General features: G+C 37.2%; 1 protein-coding gene across 2 annotated transcripts; it reads left to right on the forward strand.

The window, feature by feature from the left end:
- Nucleotides 1–3: 3 nt before the first annotated feature.
- LOC122021878 (tubulin beta chain-like) lies at nucleotides 4–27927 on the forward strand. 2 transcript variants are annotated; one of them, XR_006122681.1, is made up of 10 exons: nucleotides 4–76; nucleotides 150–194; nucleotides 2736–2832; nucleotides 6574–6670; nucleotides 11569–11680; nucleotides 13632–13707; nucleotides 13781–13825; nucleotides 24728–24839; nucleotides 25056–27294; nucleotides 27355–27927. XR_006122681.1 is itself a non-coding variant. In XM_042580052.1 (7 exons), exons 3-6 carry the CDS (start codon nucleotides 2756–2758, stop codon nucleotides 13637–13639), a joined length of 294 nt encoding a protein of 97 aa, XP_042435986.1. In that variant the 5' UTR covers nucleotides 4–76; nucleotides 150–194; nucleotides 2736–2755; the 3' UTR covers nucleotides 13640–13707; nucleotides 13781–14101. The 2 variants fall into 2 exon arrangements, 1 of the variants encoding a protein (XP_042435986.1); XM_042580052.1 differs by lacking the exons at nucleotides 24728–24839; nucleotides 25056–27294; nucleotides 27355–27927 and having other exon boundaries at nucleotides 13781–14101.

Below are 27927 nucleotides of genomic sequence, written 5' to 3' on the forward strand. Positions count from 1 at the left end.
GTACATGAAAGCTTGCAAAGAATACGTGAAAGAAAGCTTGTTAATTTTATTGAGTGGGGACCAGGCTAGCATTCAGGTCATGCAGATGACTTTGATTTGTGTTGGCTTTTGATATATCTTGGTCTGACTTTCATTATGTTTGTTTGCAGGTTGCATTTTCTAGAAAATCACCATACATCTAAACTACTCATCGGGTACAACTACTTGCTTGTTACATAGTGTGTAGATAAATGAGTTAAGCAGGGTTTGCATTGCATTTCTCGAAAGTTAATGCCTTTTGTTCAAAATTGATAACTTCTAACACCGACCAGAAATCAAAATCTCTTGATCTGAAAAGGATTTCCAAAGATATATGAAGAAACTGCATGAAATGTACTTACTGTCCAACCCAAGTAACAAACCGATGATTGTCATGATATAGATGAATACATGTGCAAATTCAGTTGATATGATATTTTACTATGATGTATGAAAAGTCAAGTTAATTCTATGAAGGAGCTCCCTAACTTTCTACACGTTCATCCAGGTAAGTGGTCTAATGCTTGCGAACCACACTAGCATTCGACACCTTTTCCGCAAATGCCTGTGTCACAAATACTCAGTCACACCTCAATTGTTCTCCATGTTACACTTAACTCCAATTTAAGATAAATCCAATTCAAATCAATTGTTGGAACGATATTTTTTTAATGCCACTATGCCAGCAAGCCTTCTGTCAAAGAAAGGAAAAACCTATTTCAGAATTAATATTGTTTTTTTATAAATAATTTGTATTAACTCATATTGTATTCTTCCTCTTGTATAACAATCTTTTTCAACAATGTAAGTTAAAAAAAAATAAATAAATTATCAATGAATCATCAGAAAAGTGTAAGAAAATCGTCGGGCATAACTTCACCATGTGTCGCAACTTGTTGGAAGGAACCATGCCCTCTCGGGACGGCCTAGTGGCTAGTACATGAGGTGTTGTCACCATGAGGTCTGGGGTTTGAATCTCGGCAAAGCCGAGATAAATGCCTTCCTTATGTGCTAGTTACTATTCCAAAGGCTAGTAGCCGACCGTGATTTACCTCCTCCGTGTTGGCCTTGGGACGGGTTGGCGGGGGGCGCTAGGGGCGAGCGTATTCGGCTTTTGTCACCGTGTTGGAAGGAACCAACAATATCTGACGGTGGGTCAAAACACATGCGGTTGAGTCAAAAGTTTGGGAGTAACTGGACAACATCTTAATTTGGAGGTTCCAAGTGGAAGAGGGAAAGGAGAAATAAAAAGAAAAGTTTCATAGGGGGTGAGTTGATAACATCAGTTAACGCAAGTAGAGAAGAGGGAAGATTTAATAGAAATATGTAACATATTTTTTAAAGACATGTCATATCTTTTGATAATTAAAAAGTATAAAATATCTATTTTTTTTTAAAAAAAACAGGGTAAAAATGGAGGGTGTAAATCAAAAGGTGTCCTTTTATTTCTAAATCATCACAGAGGCGTTTTATTTTTATTTTTTTTTAATCAAAGGATATTCCACTCCACCAACTCTCTCCATAAATTCATTATACCTTTCGGTACACTGTTCACTTTTGACATATTAAATTCTGACATAATGATTTCGTAGCTGTTACAATTATAATAGTTGTGATAGTTACGGTTTTATAGTTATTATAACAGCGAGTTGAATCGTGTTATAGTAGCTATGAAACTATAGCTGCTACAATGTGAATATTTTTGAACGTTAAGTATGTTAGACGCATTGTAGTAGTTACGAAATTATAGTTGCTATAACATGTATAACAACTACGATTTTGTAGCTGCTATAACGCGTCCAATCGATTTAAAAATCAGGCGGGAAATAACAATACTGAACAAAACACTATTAGAGGACATTTGAGTAAATGTACATGATAGAATAGTGAGGTGGTGTGCTTGTTTGATAAAAAAATTAAAATGAGACACCCCTTTGATGATTCAAAGAAGCGCTTCACATTGATTTTTTTATCAAGAGGACATTCCACCCCATGTAAAATGACACAATTGTCTTCTACTACATTGTTTCCATTATTATCTCTAGTATAAATCTTGAAATTGGGGGTGTGTTGTAGCCGTTATGGTTTTGTAGCTGCCATACAGATGTAATAGCTATGGTTTTGTAGGTATTATACAGTTGTAGCAATTATAGTTTCATAGCTACTACAACATGAATGGTAGGTGAACATAGTTGAATTTGTATTATCGATTAAGATTGACTATGCAAATCAAAATAAAATTTTCCTATATATTTTGCATCCAAATAAGTGCCTCATCAGTAAAATAAAAAAAAATAAAAGTAAAATAACTACAATGAATAGAATTAAATATATAGAGAAGTATAATGATAAAGAGAAAAAAAACAATTAAAAAGTCAAAGCACCTATCATAAAACTATAGCAATTACTAACCGTAACTACTACAACATATCTAATTAATTTAGAAATTAAATGAGAGAATTGTATTAAATAGTATTAAAGAATAATTGTATAATGATACATACAAGAGTGGGATATGACACTCTTCTGATAAACCATCAAAATTGAGATGTCCCATGATTTGGCAAAAACAAAGGGCATTGATTTTTACCCAAAATAATTAAGATACTTTTTTTTTAAAAAATGCCATTTTTTTCAACTGAATTAGTTGATTAGTTTTAGTTAATGGGTGAGATTAATTTTGCTTAGATTCAACCGCCCGTCGTTTTACGGTGTAGGGCAAACTGCTTAGGCTCCTATGAAGTTTCATTTGCTCTCCATTTCCACGCGGTCAAATTGGTCATCGTATGCCTCTCAGGACGTCGCTTCTCTCAGGTGCGATTATCCTCCTCGCTATCTTCGTTGCTTCCTTGTTCCTTTCTTTGGCTTTGTTGTTGCTCTTTGATATGCGGCTACAATTATTCTATCGCATGTTTGGTTTTGACTTCGTATATGGATGGGAATCGGTGCTAGGGTTCCGGTTCCCAGCGGATTTGGTTGCGGATAGGGGTTGGAGTGGGGGATGTCGATGCATGAGAGGAAGACGATCGATTTGGACAGAATCAGGACCATCTATGACATATGAACCATAAAAATGGCCATGGAGTTGTTTCTCCTTTGTTCAGCATGTTCAGATCCATTCTTGTAGCAGGATTTTTTTTCCCTTTTTATTCTACATTCCTTTTATAGGATACATACTAATTGTCATAGCTAGGGATGTAAACGAGCCGAACCGAACCGAACATTATTAGGCTTGAGCTCGGCTCGTTTGAGTTATATTCGGGCTCGAGCAAGGCTCGAGCTCGAATCGAACTTTTATTACAAGGCTCGAGCTCGGCTCGTTTTGGAATTATCAAGCTCGCGAATAGGTCGAGCTTGGCTAGTTATTAGCTCGATTATCATAGTTAACGAACCTAATTCGTTAAGCGAGCTCGTGCTCGTTTTTGGGCTCATTTTAAAGTTTATTTTTTTGGCTTGTTTTAAAGCTCGTTTTAAGGTTCATTTTAGAGCTCGTTTTTTTTGGCTCGTTTTAGAGCTCGTTTTTTTGGCTCGTGAACCTAGAAACGAACATGTTCGCGAGCTCATGAGCCGAATATCCTTAAGCTCGAGCTCGGCTTGATAAAACTGTCGAGCTCGAAATCAAGCTCGAGCACGGCTCGATAAGATAAACGAACGAACTCGAACGAGCTTTTTATCGAACCGAGCTCCGAATTACTCGCGAACCGTTTGGTTCATTTACATCCCTAGTCATAACATTTTTAGAGTTGTTATCCTAAACTCTAAGCCCTAAACTTTGACTAAATTGAAATATGAATTTTTTGAAGGGGAGCCTTGGTGTAATGGTAAAGTTGTTGCTTTGTGACCTAAAGGTCACAGGTTCGAATCCTGAAAACAGCCTTTTGTAAAAAGCAGGATAAGACCGTGTACAATGGATCCTCCCCCCCGGGACCCCGCATGACGGGAGCTTCGCGCACCAGGCTACCATTTTTTTTTATATACTAATTGTCATAGCACACATAGATAAGGGGATTAACCTATTAATTTATCGCTACTAGTGGTTTAAAATGCTTGAGCACAAGTTTCTAATGGCTCACACGTCTAAACATATAAATTTCCTTTGTTAATTCACAATTCACCATGTATGACTAAACTAGGATGTTATAACCTTTTCTACTATGGTAAAATAGGGCGTCACATTTAAGGCTTGACGTGTTGTCTAGTTTGAAAAACAAACACACAGTCCCAAATGATCTCTATTCAACGACTTGTGAGATCCAATGGTGACTCATCCATCGCACCCTTTTTCCAAAATGCTTACACCTTAGTGAAGTAACTGATGCACATGAGCTTATACACTCTTTGGTAGCTCACAATTCATGTAGGACTGAACTAGGGTGTCATACATTCACTGTTTCAGAGCTTCACATGGGGCGAACTTCTTGTGAGGTTTAAATGCAGTGATATATCAATTCTGCGATGGAATCTGCACTTGGTTTGTGTGATTTCTCATTGATCTTGAAAGATCTTTGAGTAGGACCTCGCAGACATTTGAAAATTAATTCATTGGGAATCATACACTTAGTTGTGAGTTTTGCATTGATGCAGAAATTTCAAACAAGAGTCAGATCATGACAAACACTGCCTCTATCTTTGGAGAGGTTGACAGTTGTACATGATACATAGACTCCACTGATTTAAGCCTCTCATCCATTATCAAATTGAGTGTCTGGAAGTGGTCATGGCAATAACACGTACCTTTTTATAACCTTTGCTAATGGTAACTGCCACTTCACATATATCTAATTATGGTCTATAATGAATTTGTCACCTAAAAATGTAACTGAAATCATCTTCGCACTGAAAAATAAAGTAAAAACTTTCCTGTTAAAAAAAAATTGTTGCTTGTCTATGATGGCCTTTGTGGCACTGTGCTGATGAAGAAGGTTTTGATTCTTGTCCAATGATATTCTATATCATGAGAAGACTTGGGAAGTTGCGTAATTTGTTTAAACAACTCCATGGTAGCCGCTAGTTTGTGGCTTTATTTTCATAACCTGCGCAAGATATTGTAGAAATTATTTAGCAACAAAACATTGGTGGCCCTCTCAATTTTATTTGTAATGCTATTTTTCAACTTTACAATTTTATTAGTTTATTTATTATTGTTATTTAGTATATTATTAAATTTGTATATATCTTTTATAAATTTTTATGATATTCTTTTCTGGTTAACTAGTTCAACCAATCAGCTTGATTGGTCGAACTAATGATCTTCTAATTTTTCCTTTCCTGTTGATTTTGGTCGAACTCTCTCCATAAACTGATTATATCTTTCGGTACACTGTTGACTTTTGACATATTAAATCCCGACATAATGATTTCGTAGCTGTTACAATTATAATAGTTGTGACAGTTACGATTTCATAATTATTATAACAGTGAGTTGAATCGTGTTAAAGTAGCTATGAAACTATAGTTGCTACAATGTGAATATTTTTGAACGTTAAGTATGTTAGATGCATTGTAGTAGTTACGAAATTATAGTTTTTATAACATGTATAGCAACTACGATTTTGTAACTGCTATAAAGCGTCCAATCGGTTTAAAAACTAGGCGGGAAATAACAATACTGAACAGAACAGTATTAGAGGACATTTGAGTAAATGTACATGATAGAATAGTGACGTGATGTGCTTGTTTGATAAAAAAATTAAAGTGAGACACCCCTTTGATGATTAAAGAAGTGTTTCACGTTGATTTTTTTATCAAAAGACATTCCACCCCATGTAAAATGACACAACTGTCTTCTACTGCATTGTTTCCATTATTATCTCTTGTATAAATCTTGAAACTGGGGGTGTATTGTAGTCGCTATGGTTTCGTAGTTACCATACAGATGTAATAGCTTTGGTTTTGTAGGTATTATACAGTTGTAGCAATTATAATTTCATAACTACTACAACATGAATGGTAGGTGAACATAGTTGAATCTGTATTATCGATTAAGATTGACTATGCAAATCAAAATGAAATTTTCCTATATAGTTTGCATCCAAATAAGTGCCTCATCAGCAAAATTCAAATAAATAAAAGTAAAATAACTACAATGAATAGAATTAAATATATAGAGAAGTATAATGATAAAGAGAAAAAAAATTAAAAAGTCAAAGCACCTATCATTCATGTTGTAGCAACTGTAAAACTATAGCTACTACTAACCGTAACTACTACTATATATCTAATTAATTTAGAAATTAAATAAGAGAGAATAGTATTAAATAGTTGAAGAATAATTGTGTAATGATACATACAATTGAAGAGTGAGACATGACGCTCTCCTGATATACCATCAAAATTGAGATGTCCCATGATTTGGCAAAAACAAAGGGCCTTGATTTTTGCCCAAAATAAATAAGATATTTTTTTTTTAAAAAAAATGCCATTTTTTTCAACCGAATTAGTTGATTAGTTTTAGTCAATGGGTGAGATTTTTTCAACTGAATTAGTTGATTAGTTTTAGTCATTGAGTGAGATTAATTTTGCTTAGATCCAACCGCCCGTCGTTTTACGATGTAGGGCAAACAGCTTAGGCTCCTATGAAGTTTTGTTCGCTCTCCATTACCACGCGGTCAAATTGGTCATCGTTGGCCTCTCAGGACGCCGCTTCTCTCAGGTGCGATTATCCTCCTCTCTATCTTCGTTGCTTCCTTGTTCCTTTCTTTAGCTTCATTGTTGCTCTATGATACGCGGCTACAGTTATTCTATCGCATGTTTGGTTTTGACTTCGTATACGGATGGGAATCAGTGCTAGGGTTCCGGTCCCCGACGGATTTGGTTGCAGAGAGGGGATTGTAGTGGAGGATGTCGATGCATGAGAGGAAGACGATCGATTTGGACAGAATCAGGACCATCTATGACATATGAACCATAAAAATGGCCATGGAATTGTTGCTCCTTTGTTCAGCATTTTCAGATCCATTCTTGTAGCAGGATTTTTTTTGCCTTTTTATTCTACATTCCTTTTATAGGATACATACTAATTGTGTCATAACATTTTTAGAGTTATTATCCTAAATTCTAAACCCTAAACCCTAAAACCTAAACTTTGACTAAATTGAAATATGAATTTTTTCAAGGGGAGCCTTTGCACAACGGTAAAGTTGTTGCTTTGTGACCTAAAGGTCACGGGTTCGAATTATGAAAACAGCTCTTGCAAAAAGCAGGATAAGACCGTGTACAATGGATGATCCTTCCCCGGGACCCCGTATGGCGGGAGCTTCGCGCACCAGGCTACCATTTTTTTTATATACTAATTGTCATAACACACATAGATAAAGGGATTAACCTATTAATTTATCAGGCTACTGGTGGTTTAAAATGCTTGAGCACAAGTTTCTAATGGCTCACACGTCTAAACATATAAATTTCCTTTGTTAATTCACAATTCACCATGTATGACTAAACTAGGATGTTATAACCTTTTCTACTATGGTAAAATAGGGCGTCACATTTAAGGCTTGACGTGTTGTCTAGTTTGAAAAACAAACACACAGTCCCAAATGATCTCTATTCGACGACTTGTGAGATCCAGTGGTGACTCATCCATCGCACCCTTTTTCCAAAATGCTTACACCTTAGTGAAGTAACTGATGCACATAAGCTTATACACTCTTTGGTAGCTCACAATTCTTGTGGGACTGAACTAGGGTGTCATACATTCACTGTTTCAGAGCTTCACATGGGGCGAACTTCTTGTGAGGTTTAAATGCAGTGATATATCAATTCTGTGATGGAATCTGCACTTGGTCTGTGTGATTTCTCATTGATCTTGAAAGATCTTTGAGTAGGACCTCGCAGACATTTGAAAATTAATTCATTGGGAATCATACACTTAGTTGTGAGTTTTGCATTGATGCAGAGATTTCAAACAAGAGTCAGATCATGACAAACACTGCCTCTAGCTTTGGAGAGGTTGACAGTTGTACATGATACATAGACTCCACTGATTTAAGCCTCTCATCCATTATAAAATTGAGTGTCTGGAAGTGGTCATGGCAATAACACGTACCTTTTTATAACCTTTGCTAATGGTAACTGCCACTTCACATATATCTAATTATGGTCTATAATGAATTTGTCACCTAAAAATGTAACTGAAATCATCTTCGCACTGAAAAATAAAGTAAAAACTTTCCTGTTAAAAAAAAATTGTTGCTTGTCTGTGATGGCCTTTGTGGCACTGTGCTGATGAAGAAGGTTTTGATTCTTGTCCAATGAAATTCTATGTCATGAGAAGACTTGGGAAGTTGTGTAATTTGTTTAAACAACTCCATGGTAGCCGCTAGTTTTTGGCTTTATTTTCACATCCTGCGCAAGATATTGTAGAAATTATTTAGCAACAAAACATTGGTGGCCCTGCCAATTTTATTTGTAATGTTTTTTTTTCAACTTTACAATTTTATTAGTTTATTTATTATTGTTATTTAGTATATTATTAAATTTGTATATATCTTTTATAAATTTTTATGATATTATTTTCTGATTAACTAGTTCAACTAATCAGCTTGATTGGTCGAACTAATGATCTTCTAGTTTTTCCTTTCCTGTTGATTTTGGTTTGGTTTTCAAGACATTGGTGGCCCTCTATCTACCTATGCTTTCTTGTGCAACTCAACCATGTGATATCTTAACAATGATCTAATTAGCATCTAGCCCAATCTATGCATGTGCCCTTAGTGTTTCCGCCCAAAAACCTTAGTCCCTTCCATCTTCTTTCCCTTGTGACCTTTTTCTTGTTGTTGGTTGATTCCATCTATGTTAAAGAAAGTTGTTCATCCCTAGGCTGATAGTGTTGCTTTTATAGAAAATCATTATAGAGAATGGTTAATGAAGTAACACCTAATGATGTCTGGATCACTTGCTTTGACTAAGAAATCAAATGAAGTTGTATGTAACTATTTATACCAGAACAAAAATTAAAATTATATTTATATCGTTGAGCTTTGACCTTGCACTCTTGGAGGATCCTTGGTCCATTAACGTGTTATGCAGGGCTATGGTCCTTTACTATATTGAGATGAATGTCCTCTTGCACAACTGAGTTTAGGGTTTGAACTCACATGATATGTAGGCTTTGGCGATTTTTACTTGGTGGCTGTTGGGTGCTTGCTTCTCTCTCTCTAGACAGAGAGAGAGAGTGAGTTTGTTAGATTGCACACCCGTTCGGTGTATATTTCTAGGCGACCTTCACATGTCCGGGCGTTCTGATTCACTTTTGAGAATCAGGTCTCCCGGGAGGGGCTCTGTGCGCCCGGACATATGAGGGTCGCCTAGGAATGTGCACTGAACGGGTGTTCAGGCTAACAAAATTATATATATATATAAAAGATGAATAATCTATAAAAAGTAACTTATTTTAAAACAAAAAGAAAAAATGACGAGAAATGAGTAGTAATTATTTGAAGATTAAGGAGTGTTTTGTAGAGCTTTTACTAAATGCTTCATAGATTCTAGCTATATGGAAGCACTTTTGAGTGCTTGTGAATGTCAATTTCTGCTTCAACTTTTGTAACTTTTACTCAAAAGTTGAAAGCAAGAATTTGATGCTTTTTCTTACTTCTACTTTTTTATTTATGGTCTGAATTTAAAAGTTGATATTTATGTCCTTAATAAATTTATCATTTTACATAATTGCCTTTATGCTTTTGTGATATTTATTTTTTAAATAATATTTTATATTTTAATATATAATTTGTATTTCTAGAATTTTTTATACATATTTTTGCATATTTATATCAATTTTGTCATTTTTATTAATTTAATATTTTTCATTATAAAAAAAATTAATTTTGATATATTATTTAAAATATAATAATAATTATATAAACAAATAGTATATTAAAGTTATATTTAGATAATTAAAAAAATTAATTTATATAGTTTAAGAATATTGTTGTTGTTTAATTAAAAATTCAACTTTACTTTGTATTAACTTTTGATTTCTATTTCTAAACACTCCATACTTTAGCTTCTCACTAATTTTAAAATAATCTTTATAAGAATCACTTTTCCATGAGTAAAAGTTCTTCCAAACACTCCGCAAATTTGAAAATTATTCGATAAGCTATTTAACAAGCTGAATACTTTCATTTCCATTATGATATATAATACCATGTCTTTTTCTTACTCCACTTTTTTGCTTGTGTACTCTATGTTCCACTTCCGTTGACCTCGATCTCACAGACTTAAGTTGATCATTTTGGACTTTCCTTTTACTTATCATGCTCAAATATATCAGTGACAGCTCTAGAGGATTTTTTTATTATTGTTTATTTATTTCCTTTTAGGGTTGCATGTTGGTTTTGTTATTTCGTCTAGTGCATGTAGTTTTCCATTTTAACATTTTTTTATTTAATAGCATGAGTCCCGATGTTCTTGGCGGTTTATTTTAGATTATTTAATAAAACTCAACAATTATTAGAAAAGTGTAAGAAAATTGTCAGGCATAACTTCACCATGTGTCGCAACGTGTTGGAAGGAACTAGCAATATTTGAGGGTGGGTCGAAACACATGCGGTTGAGTCAAAAGTTTCGAAATAACTAGACAACATCTTAATTCGGAGGTTCCAAGTGGAAGAGGGAAAGGAGAAATAAAAAGAAAAGTTTCATACGGGGGTGAGCTGATAACATCAGTAAACGCAGGTAGAGAAGAGGGAAGATATAAGAGAAATATTTAACATATTTTTTAAAGACATGTCATATCCTTTAGATAATTAAAAAGTATAAAATATCTATAAATTAAATTTCAATTTAAGAATTCTATATACACATATGCTCTTATCACAACAATTTAATTGTCACAAACGTTGGCATGCATTTATCTCCCTAAACATTGATTTGCTTATAAAAAAGTTGGTAGTTCATTGGATGTCAAAGCAAAACCATTTTGTTAAGCTCTTCCTATTTTTGTTGTAAGATTGTCAGAGTTAATAATTTAGTTCCACCATGATAATCTAGCCATTTGGAATTATGATTGTGTCTTGTATACAGATATATATATTTTATTGTTAATGTGTCAGTAATTTCTATTCCATCAATTCACTTTTCAGGTTGTGCCTCTGAAATCTAATTGAATCTAATTTGCTTATTCATAAGTGAAAAGTGAGTGTTAAGAGTATAATTGTATACAATGTCACTTTTCCCGCAATTGAGCTTTCAGAATAAGTGCTACTATCATGCATTATCTTCACGTTCTCTTTTATACTAATATTACTAATATCAACTAAGGGGGGTTGCTTATTTACTTAATCTTTCCTTGATTGGGTAATGTCCTGTGAACCAAACATACAATAGCAACAACCAAGCCTTAGCCCACTAGGTGGGTCGGTTATATGGATCCTTTTACGCCATTGGGCCCTAAACCCTTAACCACACATACTTGGCATAAGATATAACATAATTTATCTGTCACATGCAGAAGTGTTCTTAGTTTTATATACGCATTAGTTTTTAAAGCTCATAGTAATAGTTAATATTACCTGCCTTTGATTTTCTGTAACTTGGCCTTTCCAGGGTGAACAAGTTGTAGATGATATCATGGATATGGTTGACAGAGAAGCTGATGGAAGTGATAGTCTTGAAGGATTTGTATTATGCCACTCGATTTCTGGAGGAACAGGTTCAGGTATTGGGTTTCTCTTTCCTCAACCTGCTGTCTCTAATCACATAGAATATTTCTTGCTGATGCTATTTAACAGATCCTTTTCTTCTCCAATTGGAATTCTGAATTGTCTTTTTAATTTTGCACATGAGCGATAATACTAAGCATATTTTTGGTCAATATTTTGGTATATGTATTCGGGAAGTCCTGTATATTAAAGTTCAAGATGTTTTTATTTGAACAATAAAGCTCAAGGTTATGCTTTTAATGCTTTACTTCTTCCTGGTTTACAATGAGATTGATCCAAAAAGCTTACATAAATGTGCATGCCATTGTTGCATTTCTCTACTTTTTCAGTTAATTAAACAATTACACACTGTAACATAATGAATGAGAATGCAATATAATGTCAAATTTGATCATCAATAATTTGTTCCAACTTGAAAATGATTTCAAGAGTGATGAAAATTGAGAAGGTTGACAGTTAGGTAGAGAGATATTTCCTAGTTTTTTTCCTCATTGTGAAAACAAACTATATATATATATATACACACACACACACATGAAAATATTATCCTGTGGCATCAATAGTGAGGTTGCATGCGGTTTGGCTGACATGGACATGCCACGTCAAAGAGAAAACGGTCCGCAGACGCCGATCGCTATTCTCACTCGCACCTCCTGTGTTGTCGCTAATCTTCACTGGACACCGACGGATCGCCCCCGGCCGGATCGCGACCGTATTCCGGCCGGATCGCGACCGGATTCCGGCCAAATCGCGGCCAGATTTAAGTCGGATGGTGGCCAGAATCCGCCCGTTTGTTGGCCAGAATCGGCCGCGACGCTAGCGGAAGCAACACTGTTGATTCTGGCTGCAATCCTGCCGGAATCCGATCGTGACCGGATTCTGGCCGGATCACGGCTGGAATCCGGCCGTTTCGTGGGTAGAATCAGCTGCGACGCTAGTTGAGGCAGCGCTGCTGATTCTTGCCGTGATCCGGTCGGATTTTGGATGCGATGATCTAGTCGGAATCCAGCTGTGATCCGGCCGGAATCCGATTGCGAAAGATTCTGGCTGGATTGCGGCCAGAATTACGCTGGAACCCCTGGGGTTCAGATTCCCTGTAGGTTGTAGTTTTGCGGCCGCCGGTGGTGTGTGGGCGGCGGCCGGGCGTCCAGCGGAAGGCCGTCGAGCAGGCGACAGTCGGTGCTTTGTAGCTTGTGGTGAGTCGGCGAAGATGACAATAAGTATCCTTTTTTTTATAAAAAAATGTTGCATTTCCACGAGGGATGCTCCGCACCTAACTGCATGTAATGAACCCCAGACTAAATGTGTGTGTGTGTATATATATATATATATTATTAGGTGTATGCTTGAACAAGCAATACTACAGTTCAAATTTTCTTGATATTTGGCAACATGCTACCTGCTTGCAATTGCATAGGTAGATAATTAGGTTTTGTTATTCTGCTTCCCTTGTTTGAAAGACTTTACTGCTCTTCTTTTCTTACCTTTACCATGCCAATTAAAATAGAAGCAAATTATTCTTCTGTTGGAATTCATGTTGTTACCATTGCTTGTCAAAAACTGCTGCATATATCCCTTCACATTTGTGTGATAGGAATACTACATATCTTATTATCATAGGTAGTTTATGGTTCGTGTCATGTCAATATATTTATGACTTTTGTAGTTGTAGTAGTAAACTATCACGATGCACTATGACATGCCTGCAAGCATTGTTTTGTTCCCATCCTTGGATGTTTCAGATATTTTACTGTGTTTTGTAGTATGATCAGGTCATGGACCAAAAGACGATTTTAGGATCATCTTATTATTGTATTTCTAGAGATCATTAAATAGCAGATATAGTCATGATTTTATATTAGTATGTGCCTTGGATAATATGTCCTTGAAATTGCTCATTTTGTTAGCTTTTTCCTGTGATCTATATTACTTTGTCCTTCGCTCCAGGTACATGAAAGCTTGCAAAGAATACGTGAAAGAAAGCTTGTTAATTTTATTGAGTGGGGACCAGGCTAGCATTCAGGTCATGCAGATGACTTTGATTTGTGTTGGCTTTTGATTCATCTTGGTCTGACTTTCATTATGTTTGTTTGCAGGTTGCATTTTCTAGAAAATCACCATACATCTAAACTACTCAACGGGTACAACTACTTGCTTGTTACATAGTGTGTAGATAAATGAGTTAAGCAGGGTCTGCATTGCATTTCTCGAAAGTTAATGCCTTTTGTTTAAAATTGATAACTTCTAACACCGACCAGAAATCAAAATCTCTTGATCTGAAAAGGATTTCCAAAGATATATGAAGAAACTGCATGAAATGTACTTACTGTCCAACCCAAGTAACAAACCGATGATTGTCATGATATAGATGAATACATGTGCAAATTCAGTTGATATGATATTTTACTATGATGTATGAAAAGCCAAGTTAATTCTATGAAGGAGCTCCCTAACTTTTTACACGTTCATCCAGGTAAGTGGTCTAATGCTTGCGAACCACACTAGCATTCGACACCTTTTCAGCAAATGCCTGGGTCACAATTACTCAAATCATACCTCAATTGTTCTCCATGTTACACTTAACTCCAATTTAAGATAAATCCAATTCAAATCAATTGTTGGAACGATATTTTTTAATGCCACTATGCCAGCAAGTCTTCCTTCAAAGTAGGAAAAACCAATTTCAGAATTAATATTGTTTTTTATAAATAATTTGTATTATCTCATATTGTATTCTTACTCTTGTATAACAATCTTTTTCAACAATGTAAGTTAAATAAAAATAAATAAATTATCAATGAATCATCAGAAAAGTGTAAGAAATTCGTCAGACATAACTTCATCATGTGTCACAATGTGTTGGATGGAACCATGTCCTCTCGGGACGATCTAGTGGCTAGCACATGATGTGTTGTCACCATGAGGTCTGGAGTTCGAATCGAGATAAAGCTGGGGTAAATGCCTCCTTTATGTGCTAGTCATTATTCTAAAGGATAGTAGCCGTCCGTGATTTACCTCCTCCGTGTTGGCCCTCAGACGGGTTGGCGGGGGTATTGTGTGCAAGCGTATTCGGCTTTTGTCACCGTGTTGGAAGGAACCAGCAATATCTGACGGTGAGTTGAAACACATGCGGTTGAGTCAAAAGTTTGGGAATAACTAGACAACATCTTAATTCGGAGGTTCCAAGTGGAAGAGGGAAAGGAGAAATAAAAAGAAAAGTTTCATACGGGGGTGAGCTGATAACATCAGTAAACTCAGACAGAGAAGAGGGAAGATTTAAGAGAAATATTTAACATATTTTTTTTTTTTTGAAGACATGTCATATCCTTTAGATAATTAAAAAGTATAAAATATCTATAATTTTTTTTTAAAAAAATAGGGTAAAAATCAAGGGTGTTAATCAAAAGGTGTCCTTTTATTTCTAAATCTTCAAAGAGGCGTTTCATTTTTATTTTTTTAATCAAAGGATATTCCACTCCACCAACTCTCTCCATAAATTGATTATATCTTTCGGTACACTGTTCACTTTTGACATATTAAATCCTGACATAATGATTTCGTAGCTGTTACAATTATAATAGTTGTGACAGTTACGGTTTGATAGTTATTATAACAGTGAGTTGAATTGTGTTATAGTAGCTATGAAACTATAGTTGCTATAATGTGAATATTTTTGAACGTTAAGTATGTTAGACACATTGTTGTAGTTACGAAATTATAGTTGCTATAACATGTATAGCAACTACGATTTTGTAGCTGCCATAACTCGTCCAATCGGTTTAAAAACTAGGCGGGAAATAACAATACTGAACAAAACACTATTAGAGGATATTTGAGTAAATGTACATGATAGAATAGTGAGGTGGTGTGCTTGTTTGATAAAAAAATTAAAGTGAGACACCCCTTTCTTGATTCAAAGAAGCGCTTCACGTTGATTTTTTTTATCAAAAGGATATTTCACTCCATGTAAAATGACACAACTTTCTTCTACTACATTGTTTCCATTATTATCTCTAGTATAAATCTTGAAACTGGGGGTGTATTGTGGTCGCTATGGTTTCGTAGCTTCCATACAGATGTAATAGCTATGGTTTTGTAGGTATTATACAGTTGTAACAATTATAGTTTCATAGCTACTACAACATGAATGATAGATGAACATAGTTGAATTTGTATTATCAATTAAGATTGACTATGCAAATCCAAATTAAATTTTCCTATATATTTTGCATCCCAATATGTGCCTCATCAGCAAAATTCAAAAAAATAAAAGTAAAATAACTACAATGAAGAGAATTAAATATATAGAGAAGTATAATGATAAAGAGAAAAAAAAACAATTAAAAAGTGAAAGCACCTATCATAAAACTATAGCAATTACTAACCGTAACTACTACGACATATCTAATTAATTTAGAAATTAAATGATAGAATAGTATTAAATAGTATTAAAGAATAATTGTGTAATGATAAAGGAGGGTTGCGTTAGGTTGCAACCAACGTCAAAATTATGACAAATATTCAATGAATGAATCCATTAAACTATTGTGCTAATGCTAAGTTGTTCCCCGTAAGGAACACGTTGCAGCGCTCGACTGTAACGTCTCGGCAAGGACCGCTATATCTCCAGAACTCGGGTGTAGTGCTAAATATGCAAGAGTTCGCATTATAGAGTCTAACTGTAACGTCTCATCAAGGACCGCTACATCTCCATGAGAACTTGGGTGTAGTGTTAAATAGGCAAGAGTTCTCACAGCATAGGTTGTGATCCTGTCCGAACCAAGAGTCAGCGGACGCTGGGCACGTGGCGCTCTCTGCTGGATCTTCGAGTGCTCCGGCGAACCTGCAACAAACCGGGCCGGGAGAGGTTCCCGGCGACGGTCCTCCGACGCTCAAGTCAGGTAGGCTATGGAGAAAGTGGCTGCCAAATCTGTATCATGCGTACCTTTGGCGAAGTAATAGCCTCTTTATATAGGACGGAGAAAGAATTGATGCACGCCCATCGAGATGCGTACGTGTCAGCAACCCATACCACGGTATGCACTTGTCAGAGAGCTTACCTGATCCCATACTGCTACAGTGAGAGAATGTTCTTTGATGGGACGGCAGGACCCCCGTTGTCAGGCTAGAGGTATGGCATAGCCATACGACTTGACGGCTGTCAGAAAATGTTCCCATCTTTTACCCACCACCTGTCTGGGGAGCCCGGCCCACCGGGCGGGCGGTGAAAGTCCGGACGCGGTGAAAGTCGTCCGGACGGCCCTGATTCTTTGCGCCGTCCGGGGGGTGCTTCCTTCCGCTCGGTCATTGTGCACTGCTTCATTTGAGCGTCGGAACCCTGGTCCCTACCAGGGTGTCTTTTTACTATCAGATTTTCCTTTTTTCCGAGTCCGGTCGGCTCGCCCCTTTCGGGTGAGCCACTGGACCCTTTGACCTCCCCTCAGCGTTGACTCCTTGTGGGGTTCCGGCTTTTTACCGCCGGATCAGGTTGGATAAGAACAAATATGATAGAAAAACTAATAATTTAAGATTTGGAACATAGAACATAGGAATTCTTAATGGTAAATCAATGGAGGTAGTAGATATGATGATTAGGAGAAGAATTAGTATTTTGTGTACAAGAGACAAAATGGACAGTCGAGAAGGCAATGATGATAGAGAACTCGGGTTTTAAGTTATGATACACTGGAAAGAGTAAAGTAAGAAATGGAGTGGGTATTATTATAGATAGTTTGTTAAAGGATGAAGTTATAGGAGTAGTTAGAAAAGAGGATAGAATTATAGCCCTTAAGATAATAGTGACGAAAGAAACTATGAACATAATTAGTGTATATGCACTACAAGTAGGATTAGATGAAACTATCAAATCAAGGTTTTGGGATGACTTAGATGAAATATTACAAAATATTCACCAAATAAAATGATTTTAATAAGAGGTGATTTAAATGGGCATGTCGAATTGAAAAATGAGGAATATGAGAGAGTGCATGGGAGTTATGAGTTTGGAACGAGGAATGAGGAAGGAAAATGTATATTAGATTTTACGATAGCATATGACCTTATATTAGCTAATACGTTTTTTATGAAAAGAGAAGAACACTTAGTCACATTCAAAAGTGGGAATAATAAATCCCAAATTGACTTTCTTATGGTTAGGAAGAATGATAGAAAAATTTGTAAAGATTGCAAAGTCATCCCTGGAGAAAGCTTAACTACCCAATATTAAGGATCAGCTCTAAGTCCCTATCTTTTTACACTAATTATGGACGAACTTACTGTCTACATTCAAGACACAGTACTGTGGTGTATGTTGTTTGCAGATGATATTATTTTGGTAGATGAAACACGTGAAGGAGTAAATGCTAAACTAGAATCTTGGAGGGAAACACTAGAAGGGAAAGGTTTTAAGCTTAGTAGATTAAAGACAGAATATATGGAATTTAAGTTTAGCAATATTAGGAGTAATGAAATAATTATTAAGATAGGAAAGTACGAGTTGCCCAAAACCGAGAGATTTAAATATTTAATATCATTTTTGCAAAACGATGGAGGGATTGAGAGAGATGTCTTACATAGAATACAAACAGGATGCGTGAAATGGAGGGGAGCGCCGTGTGTTTTATGTGACCGTAAAGTACCTCTTAAACTTAAAGGTAAGTTCTATAAAACTGCAGTTAGACCTACGAGCACATGAGCAGAAGATAAGAGTTGAAAAGATGAGGATATTAAGGTGGATGTGTGGATATACGAGGATGGACAAAATAAGAAATGAGAGTATTAGAGAGAAAGTCGAAGTTGCATCTATTGAGGAAAAACTCCGAGAAACATGTTTAAGATGGTACAGACATGTACTTAGATGACCAATAAATGCTCCAGTTAAGCGATGTGAAACTATGATAAACATGCATATCAAACAAGGAAGAGGAAGATCAAAAAAGACTTGGTTAACAATAATAAAACAAGATAAAATTTATTTAAGTATAGATGATGATATAATAGGAGATAGAGCTCAATGACGTAAAAGGATTCATATAGCCGACCCCATATAGTGGGAAAAGACTTAGTTGTTGTTGTTGTTATGTGTAATGATACATACAAGAGTGGGATATGACGCTCTTATGATAAACCATCAAAATTAAGATGTCCCATGATTTGACAAAAACAAAAGGCCTTGATTTTTACCCAAAATAAATAAGATATTTTTTTTTTTAAAAAAATGCCATTTTTTTCAAGTGAATTAGTTGATTAGTTTTAGTCAATGGGTGAGATTAATTTTGCTTAGATCCAAGTGCCCGCCGTTTTACGGTGTAGGGCAAACAACTTAGGCACCTATGAAGTTTCGTTTGCTCTCCATTTCCACGCGGTCAAATTGGTCATCGTCGGCCTCTCAGGTGCGATTATCCTCCTCGCTATCTTCGTTGCTTCCTTGTTCCTTTCTTTGGTTTCGTTGTTGCTCTTTGATACACGGCTACAGTTATTCTATCGCATGTTTGATTTTGACTTCGTATACGGATGGGAATCGGTGCTAGGTTTCTGGTTCCCGACAGATTTGGTTGCGGAGAGGGGTTGGAGTGGAGGATGTCGATGCATGAGAGGAAGACGATCGATTTGGACAGAATCAGGACCATCTATGACATATGAACCATAAAAATGGCCAGGGAATTGTTGCTCCTTTGTTCAGCATGTTCAGATCCATTCTTGTAGCAGGATATTTTTACCCTTTTTATTCTACATTCCTTTTATAGGATACATACTAATTGTCATAGCATTTTTAGAGTTGTTATCCTAAACTCTAAACCTTAAACTTTGACTAAATTGAAATATGAATTTTTTGAAGGGGAGATTTGGCGCAAGGTAAAGTTGTTGCTTAGTGACCTAAAGGTCACGGGTTCGAATCCTGAAAATAGCCTCTTGTAAAAAGCAGGATAAGACTGTGTATAATGGATCCTTCCCCGGGATCCCGCATGGCGGGAGCTTCGCGCACCGGGCGACCATTTTTTTTTTTTATACTAATTGTCATAGCACACATAGATAAAGGGATTAACCTATTAATTTATCAGGCTACTAGTGGTTTAAAACGCTTGAGCACAAGTTTCTAATGGCTCACACGTCTAAACATATAAATTTCCTTTGTTAATTCACAATTCACCATGTATGACTAAACTAGGATGTTATAACCTTTTCGACTATGGTAAAATAGGGCAAATAGAGCGTCACATTTAAGGCTTGATGTGTTGTCTAGTTTGAAAAACAAACACAGTTCAAAATGATCTCTATTCGACGACTTGTGAGATCCAATGGTGACTCATCCATCACACCCTTTTTCCAAAATGCTTACACCTTAGTGAAGGAACTCATGTACATAAGCTTATACACTCTTTGGTAGCTCACAATTCATGTGGGATTGAACTAGGGTGTCATACATTCACTGTTTCAGAGCTTCACATGGGGCGAACTTCTTGTGAGGTTTAAATGCAGTGATATATCAATTCTGTGATGGAATCTGCACTTGGTCTGTGTGATTTCTCATTGATCTTGAAAGATCTTTGAGTAGGACCTCGCAGACATTTGAAAATTAATTCATTGGGAATCATACACTTAGTTGTGAGTTTTGCATCGATGCAGCAATTTCAAACAAGAGTCAGATCATGACAAACACTGCCTCTAGCTTTGGAGAGGTTGACAGTTGTACATGATACATAGACTCCACTGATTTAAGCCTCTCATCCATTATAAAATTGTGTCTGGAAGTGGTCATGGCAATAACACTTACCTTTTTATAACCTTTGCTAATGGTAACTGCCACTTCACATATATCTAATTATGGTCTATAATGAATTTGTCACCTAAAAATGTAACTGAAATCAGCTTCGCACTGAAAAATAAAGTAAAAACTTTCTATTAAAAAAAAATTGTTGCTTGTCTATGATGGCGCCTTTGTGGCACTGTGCTGATGAAGAAGGTTTTGATTCTTGTCCAATGAAATTCTATATCATGAGAAGACTTGGGAAGTTGCGTAATTTGTTTAAACAACTCCATGGTAGTCGCTAGTTTGTGGCTTTATTTTCATAACCTGTGCAAGATATTGTAGAAATTATTTAGCAACAAAACATTGGTGGCCCTCTCAATTTTATTTGTAATGCTATTTTTCAACTTTACAATTTTATTAGTTTATTTATTATTGTTATTTAGTATATTATTAAATTTGTATTTATCTTTTATAAATTTTTATGATATTCTTTTCTGGTTAACTAGTTCAACCAATCAGCTTGATTGGTCGAACTAATGATCTTCTAGTTTTTCCTTTCCTGTTGATTTTGGTTTGGTTTTCAAGACATTGGTGGCCTTCTATCTACCTATGCCTTCTTGTGCAACTCAACCATGTGATATCTTAACCATGATCTAGTTAGCTATTGGTTGCTACTCGGAAAACCTAGAGGTTCCACTGTACAAAAATTTTGTACAAAGGTCTGAACCTTTTCCTAGCTACCATGTGTTCTTTTAAATTAAATTTTGGATCGCCTGCGGAACTTAACACGTTTGATCCAAAACTTAATCTATTCGTTCTTTTAGGTTTTGACTTGGGTCTCCTGCGGAACTTAACACGTTCGACCCAAATCACCTTAAGTTATTAATTCCATTAAATATTAATTTCCATAATTGGTTCCCAGTACTGACGTGGTGAGGCACATGACCTTCTTGGATATGGGAGCAACCACCACCGACTAGACAAAACCTTTTATAGAAAGCTAATATTTAATTTCCTAAAATAACTTTAGGTTAACCGAAAAGAACAATCAAATCACAAGGATAAATAAAACAAAAGAACACAACATCGAAAAACATATTCGAAATACTAGAACGTTAGCCTCTTGTATTTGGTATTATTTCCATAAATAACTAGTATGATGCGGAAAAGGAAAAACTACTAGTTATACCTTCTAGAAAGACCTCTTGATCTTCTATCATATTCCTCTTCTAACCTCGGATGTTGTGTGAGCAACGATCTTCCGAGATGAGAAACCACCAACCACCTTCTTCTCCTCCTGGCTAGGTTCGGCCACAAAGAAAGAAGCTTCACCAAGGAAGAAAATCAAAACACTAACCAAGCTCCAAGAGATGCTCGCTTCCTCTCCTTCTTCTTCTTCTTCTCCAAGTAGTATCCGGCCACCACAAGAGCTCCAAGGAAAGAGAGGGGTTCGGCCACCACAAGAGGAAGAGAGGGAAAGGATGGCCGACCACACCAAGGAACAAAAGAGGGAGAGAAATAATAGAGGTCGTGTCTCTTGAAGGCACCCTCACCCCTTCTTTTATATTCCTTGGCCTAGGCAAATTAGGAAATTTAATTACAATAAAATTTCCTTAATTTCCTTGACATGATTTAATTGAGAAAAATAAAATAAAATTTCCTCAATTAAAATCAACGAAGGAAAAAATTAGACAAGTTTGATCAACAATTAAAACTTCCTAATTTGTTTCGGAAATTTAAAATTAAAATTTCTTTTAAAATCTCTTCATGGTTGATAAAAGAAATTTCCATAATTTTAATTTTGACGTGAATAATTTTTAAAGAGAAAATAAAATATCTCACGATTTACAAATAAGGAAGAGATCTAATCTCTTTCTTTAATCTATTGTAGATCCTTTTCAAGAGAGATATTTTAATTTTAATTCTCTTTAATAAATTATATCTTCCACATAATAAAATTAAAATTAAATTTCTTTTTTTCCCCCACTAGCTTGGGTTGAGCTAGGGCCACCAATCTTATACTGGGCCCTAGCTTGGTTCCCAGCTAGCTTGGCCGACCCCTATGATGGGTATAGAAGGTGGGTATAGGTGAGTATAGTACTTATAAATAAGAGGCTACGATAGGGACCGAGAGGAGGAATTGATTTTGGTCTCCCGATAAAATTAAGCGTCCCGTGTTCGCTTGAACACATAACTTTTTATCGATAATAATTCATTCCACTAGAGAACTATTATTGAACTACCGCATCCCAAATTACATTTTGGGCTCCTTCTTATTATGAGTGTGTTAGTCTTCCGTGTTTAAGATATCAATGTCCACTAATTAAGTGAGTTCTTGACAACTCATTTAATTAATATCTTAGTCCAAGTAGTACCACTCGACCTTATTGTCGTATCGGACTAAGTCCACTGCAGGGTTTAACGTGACAATTCTTATGAGCTCCTCTTGAGGACATTATCAACCTAGTATCTCTAGACACGTTCCTTCTATAATCAACAACACACACTATAAGTGATACTATTTCCCAACTTATCAGGCTTATTGATTCATCGAACTAAATCTCACCCATTGATAAATTAAAGAAATAAATATCAAATATATGTGCTTGTTATTATATTAGGATTAAGAGCACACACTTCCATAATAACCGAGGTCTTTGTTTCTTTATAAAGTCAGTATAAAAGAAACGACCTCAAATGGTCCTACTCAATACACTCTAAGTGTACTAGTGTAATTATATAGTCAAGATAAACTAATTCCTAATTACACTACGACCTCCCAATGGTTTGTTCCTTTCCATTTTGGTCGTGAGCTACTTTTTATAATTTATAAGGTACTGATAACATCATCTTCTATATGTGACACCACATACTATGTTATCTACAATATAAATTAATTGAACAACTACAAACAAATGTAGATAAATTGATCAATTGTGATTCTTTATTTAACATAAATGTTTACAAAAGCTTAGGCTTTCAGTATACACTCCAACATTAGCATCTAGCCCAATCTATGTATGTGCCCTTAGTGATTCTGCCCAAAAACATTAGTCCCGTCCATCTTCTTTCCCTTTAACCTTTTTCTTGTCGTTGGTTGATTCCATCTATGATAAAGAAAGTTGTTCATCCCTAGGCCGATAGTGTTACTTTTGTACATAATCATTATAGAGGATGGTTAATGAAGTAACACCTAATGATGTCTGGATCACTTGCTTTAACTGAGAACTCAAATGAAGTTATATGTAACTATTTATCCCGGAACAAAAATCAAAAATATATTTATATCGTTGAGCTTTGACCGTGCATTCTTGGAGGATCCTTGGTCCATTAACGTGTTATGCAAGGCTATGGTCCTTTACTATATTGAGATAAATGTCCTCTTGCACAACTAAGTTTAGGGCTTGAACTCACATGATATATAGGCTTTGGCGAATTTTACTTGGTGGCTGTTGGGTGCTTGTTTCTCTCCCTCTCTCTCTCTAGAGAGAGAGAGAGAGTGTTTGTTAGCTTGCACACTCGTTCAGTGTATATTCCTGGGCGACCTTCACATGTCCGGGTGTTCTGATTCACTTTTGAGAATCAGGTCTCCCGGGAGGGGCTCTGGGCGCCCGGACATGTGAGGGTCGCTTAGGAATGTGCACTGAACGGGTGTTCAGGTAAACAAAATTTTATATATATATATATATATATATATATAAAAGATGAATAATCTATAAAAGGTAACTTATTTTAAAACAAAAAGAAAAAATAACGAGAAATGAGTAGTAATTATTTGATGATTAAGGAGTGTTTGATAGTACTTTTAATAAGCGCTTCATAGATTCTAGCTATATGGAAGCACTTTTGAGTGTTTGTGAATGTCAATTTCTGCTTCAACTTTTGTAACTTTTACTCAAAAGTTGAAAGCAAGAATTTGATGCTTTTTCTTGCTTCTACTTTTTTATTTATGGTCTAAAATTAATAGTTGATAGTTATGTCCTTAATAAATTTATCATTTTACATAATTGTTATTATGTTTCTCCGATATTTATTTTTTAAATAATATTTTATATTTTAATATATAATTTGTATTTCTAGAATTTTTTATACATATTTTTGTATATTTATATAAATTTTGTCTTTTTTTTATTAATTTAATATTTTTTTCATTATAAAAAAATTATTTTTGATATAATATATAAAATATAATAATAATATTGGGTTCTTAGTTTTATATACGCATTAGTTTTTAAAGCTCATAGTAATAGTTAATATTACCTGCCTTTGATTTTCTGTAACTTGGCCTTTCCAGGGTGAACAAGTTGTAGATGATATCATGGATATGGTTGACAGAGAAGCTGATGGAAGTGATAGTCTTGAAGGATTTGTATTATGCCACTTGATTTCTGGAGGAACAGGTTCAGGTATTGGGTTTCTCTTTCCTCAACCCGCTGTCTTTAATCACATAGAATGATGTTAATATTTCTTGCTGATGCTATTTAACAGATCCTTTTCTTGTCAAATTGGAATTCTGAATTGTCTTTTTAATTTTGCACATGAGCAATAATACTAAGTGATCCTGCTTGAAGCTGAGTAGATGGCCACCGGGAAATAACGCTGATGTGGGTCTTCGTCTGCAGTGAAGGTGCTCCGCTTCTGCAATCACAAGTCGTTAGTGCTAAGCCGGGAAGGGGTTCCCGGCGACGACCCTCCGACGGTCAAGTCACACAACAGCAGGAGGAGAAAATAGAGGAAGCATAGAAGTGAATGGTGGTGCCAAAAGACGTATGCGCGTACCGCCACGGATGGCCACCTCCTTCCTTATATAGAGCTTCGGCGGGCTGACTGCACACTTCCCGGGCAGACGCGCATTCCCAAACTTTCCCCAAAAGCTAACATCGAGAAAGGATCCCTGACGTCTTACTATAACGGGATGCACATCCCTGTCAAGGCGGCAGAATCTTCTCCCGTACGATTTTCTGTCCATCAGCGCCATCAGGCAGCGCTATCGACTCCCAAATGGATGTTGGCACGTATCCCCTGTATGATTTGTCGACCGTTAGTCTGATTGAACTTTCCTTGATTGACCTGGCCAGCCAATTCCCTAACCTCCTACGAGTATATCTGAGCCGAGCGGCGTGAGTGCCTTTGGTCTCAGTGCGTTGTAGGCTCAACCAACCCTTCTTGAATTCTTCCGGCCGATCGGGTTGTAGGCTTGGCCCACCTTCGCCGAACTCTTCCGGTCGATCACCGAACTCTTCCGGCCGACCGACTTGTAGGGACTTCGGCTCGGCTAGTCCCTTAGCTGACCACCTCTTGACTTTGACGACCACTTAAGCGTTGAACTTTCTTGGAGGTGGGTCCTCCTGGATTATCACCGGATCACATGCCTCTTCTTTAAGTCTAGTCGAAGGAGATTGTAAGTCCAACTGACTGGACAAAATGTTGCGAAGATGTGATTTCCTGCGGGTGTTTCGGTCAACTATGCCGGTCGGCCCACTTTCACCGAACTCTTTCCCTTTTTTTTTTTTTTTGTTTTCCGAAGGGGTGCTTCTGGCGAGCCGGTTGGCCAGCATGCAGGATTGTCTAACCACGAGCTTTCTATCCTTGCTCGGTTGGCTCCTGGAGCCGTTGCCAGGGCGCTCTTCGCAAAATCTCTTGGAACCCGCACCAACCCGAGGCATTGATGTGAATCACGCTTCCTTAATTACTCTGACAACCGCCTTATCGATGCACGCCACGCATCGCCACCTGCCGGCGCACGTTTGAAGTGACAGGCTGGGATGTGACGTTTGGGTTATTTGAATTTTAACGGCCAGATCTGCCTTTAGGTGTTCGCGCTGTCGATCGGATGGCTAGGCGAGGTCTCTTGATGTTTATAAGCTCGTCGCCGCCGCCTTCCTTCTTTTGTGCTTTCGTTTCCGGCGACTTCATCCGTGTTCTTTAGCGATTTCCCCCGTGTTCTCCGGCGAATCCTTCGTGCTCTCCGGCGCATCCTTCGTGTTCTCCAGCAAATCCCTCTACTTCCCTTGCTGTTCCCATCTCGGGTGAGTCTATTGCCTTCTTCTGTAGCTCCTTTCTGCTCTATCTTCTTCGATTTTCCGGCGAGCCTCTTCTCTTGCCCCTGCCCCCCTTTTCTTTTTGCACCTCTTCCCGACTCCTCTTGTTTCCTTCCTTCTGCCATGGTCGGTGCATCGCAGCCTTCGTCTTCTGCCTCGGGCCCTTGGTACGATACTATGGAGTCCAAGTTCGATGAGGATGATGCTAGAACCCTAGCCAATACCTTTGAACTCCCTCCCGGCTACGAGATCCATGTCCCGCTAGCCACCGATCGGCCTTCCGCTCCGCCGACCGGCTATGTCTGCTTCTTCCGCGATCAATTTACTGCCGGTCTGTGGCTTCCTCATCCCTTCATCCTTGATGTTTGTAAATACTTCGGTCTATCCCTTTCTCAGCTAGTCCCGAATTCCTTTCGCCTTTTGTGCGGGGTAATTATCTTATTCCGCTTACATCGCATCCCCTTGACCCCTTCGATTTTCCACTTTTTTTATTACCCCAAGCTATCCGATCAGCCAGGCACCTTCCTTCTGCAAGCTCGACCGGGCTTGGTCTTTTTTGACAGGATGCCTTCCTCCAATAAGCATTGGAGAGAATACTTCTTTTTTGTCCACTTACCCGACCGGCCCTCCTTCCAAATCACTTGGCAACTTTTGCTGGGGCCTCAACCTTCGCTGCCTCGCTACAAGAACACTCCTGCCTACTTATTTGCTGCCTCCATGCTAGCTGGCCAGAAGTTCAACATTCACAAGTTGCTGGAGGAAGGAGTCTTGGCACTTTTTGGCCTTAGTCCGATCAGCCCAGACGAGCCAAACAACCTAGGTACACCATTAATTTACCTCTTTTCTCTTTATCTAACTGATTTCTTTCTTTATTTTGTAGCCGACATCATGATGCGAGCGTGCTTGCTCGAGTAATCAAAGCTTACCACTGCCGATGTTGACAAGGTGGTGGTTGAAGTCTTGGTCGAACGGGGGTTTCAGCCGGAAGATCTCCCCGAACTGATACTGCCCGAACAGGGGCCTACTCAGGAAGCCGGTGGGGAGTCGAACCTGATGCCGGTTGGAGCAGCAGCGGCGGGAGCGTCGATCGCAGAGCTTCCGGCGGATTAGCTAGCTCTAGAAGAGGGCTCGCAATCGGAAGCACCACTTGAGAATACGCACAAGAGGCGTCGAGCAGAGAAAGTTGCTCGCTCCGCGTCTTCAGTAGCGAGGGTCGTCGATCAGACTGGCGCTTCCGGCCAGATATTGTCGGAGGCCGCCAATATCTCTTTTGACCGGACACATCGGATGAAATTGCATCCAATTATCATAATAATGTTGCCTCCAATTGTTAGGGGAAAAACATACGTATAAGGTATTCTAAATGTATGTTCCCCAATCTTCATACTGCCATACTTCAATTTCTTATTTGCAGTTGTTTTTGAATTGATACCACTAAAGTTCACAATAAAAG

This window comes from Zingiber officinale, chromosome 1A, assembly GCF_018446385.1.
Source record: "Zingiber officinale cultivar Zhangliang chromosome 1A, Zo_v1.1, whole genome shotgun sequence".
NCBI lineage: Eukaryota > Viridiplantae > Streptophyta > Magnoliopsida > Zingiberales > Zingiberaceae > Zingiber > Zingiber officinale.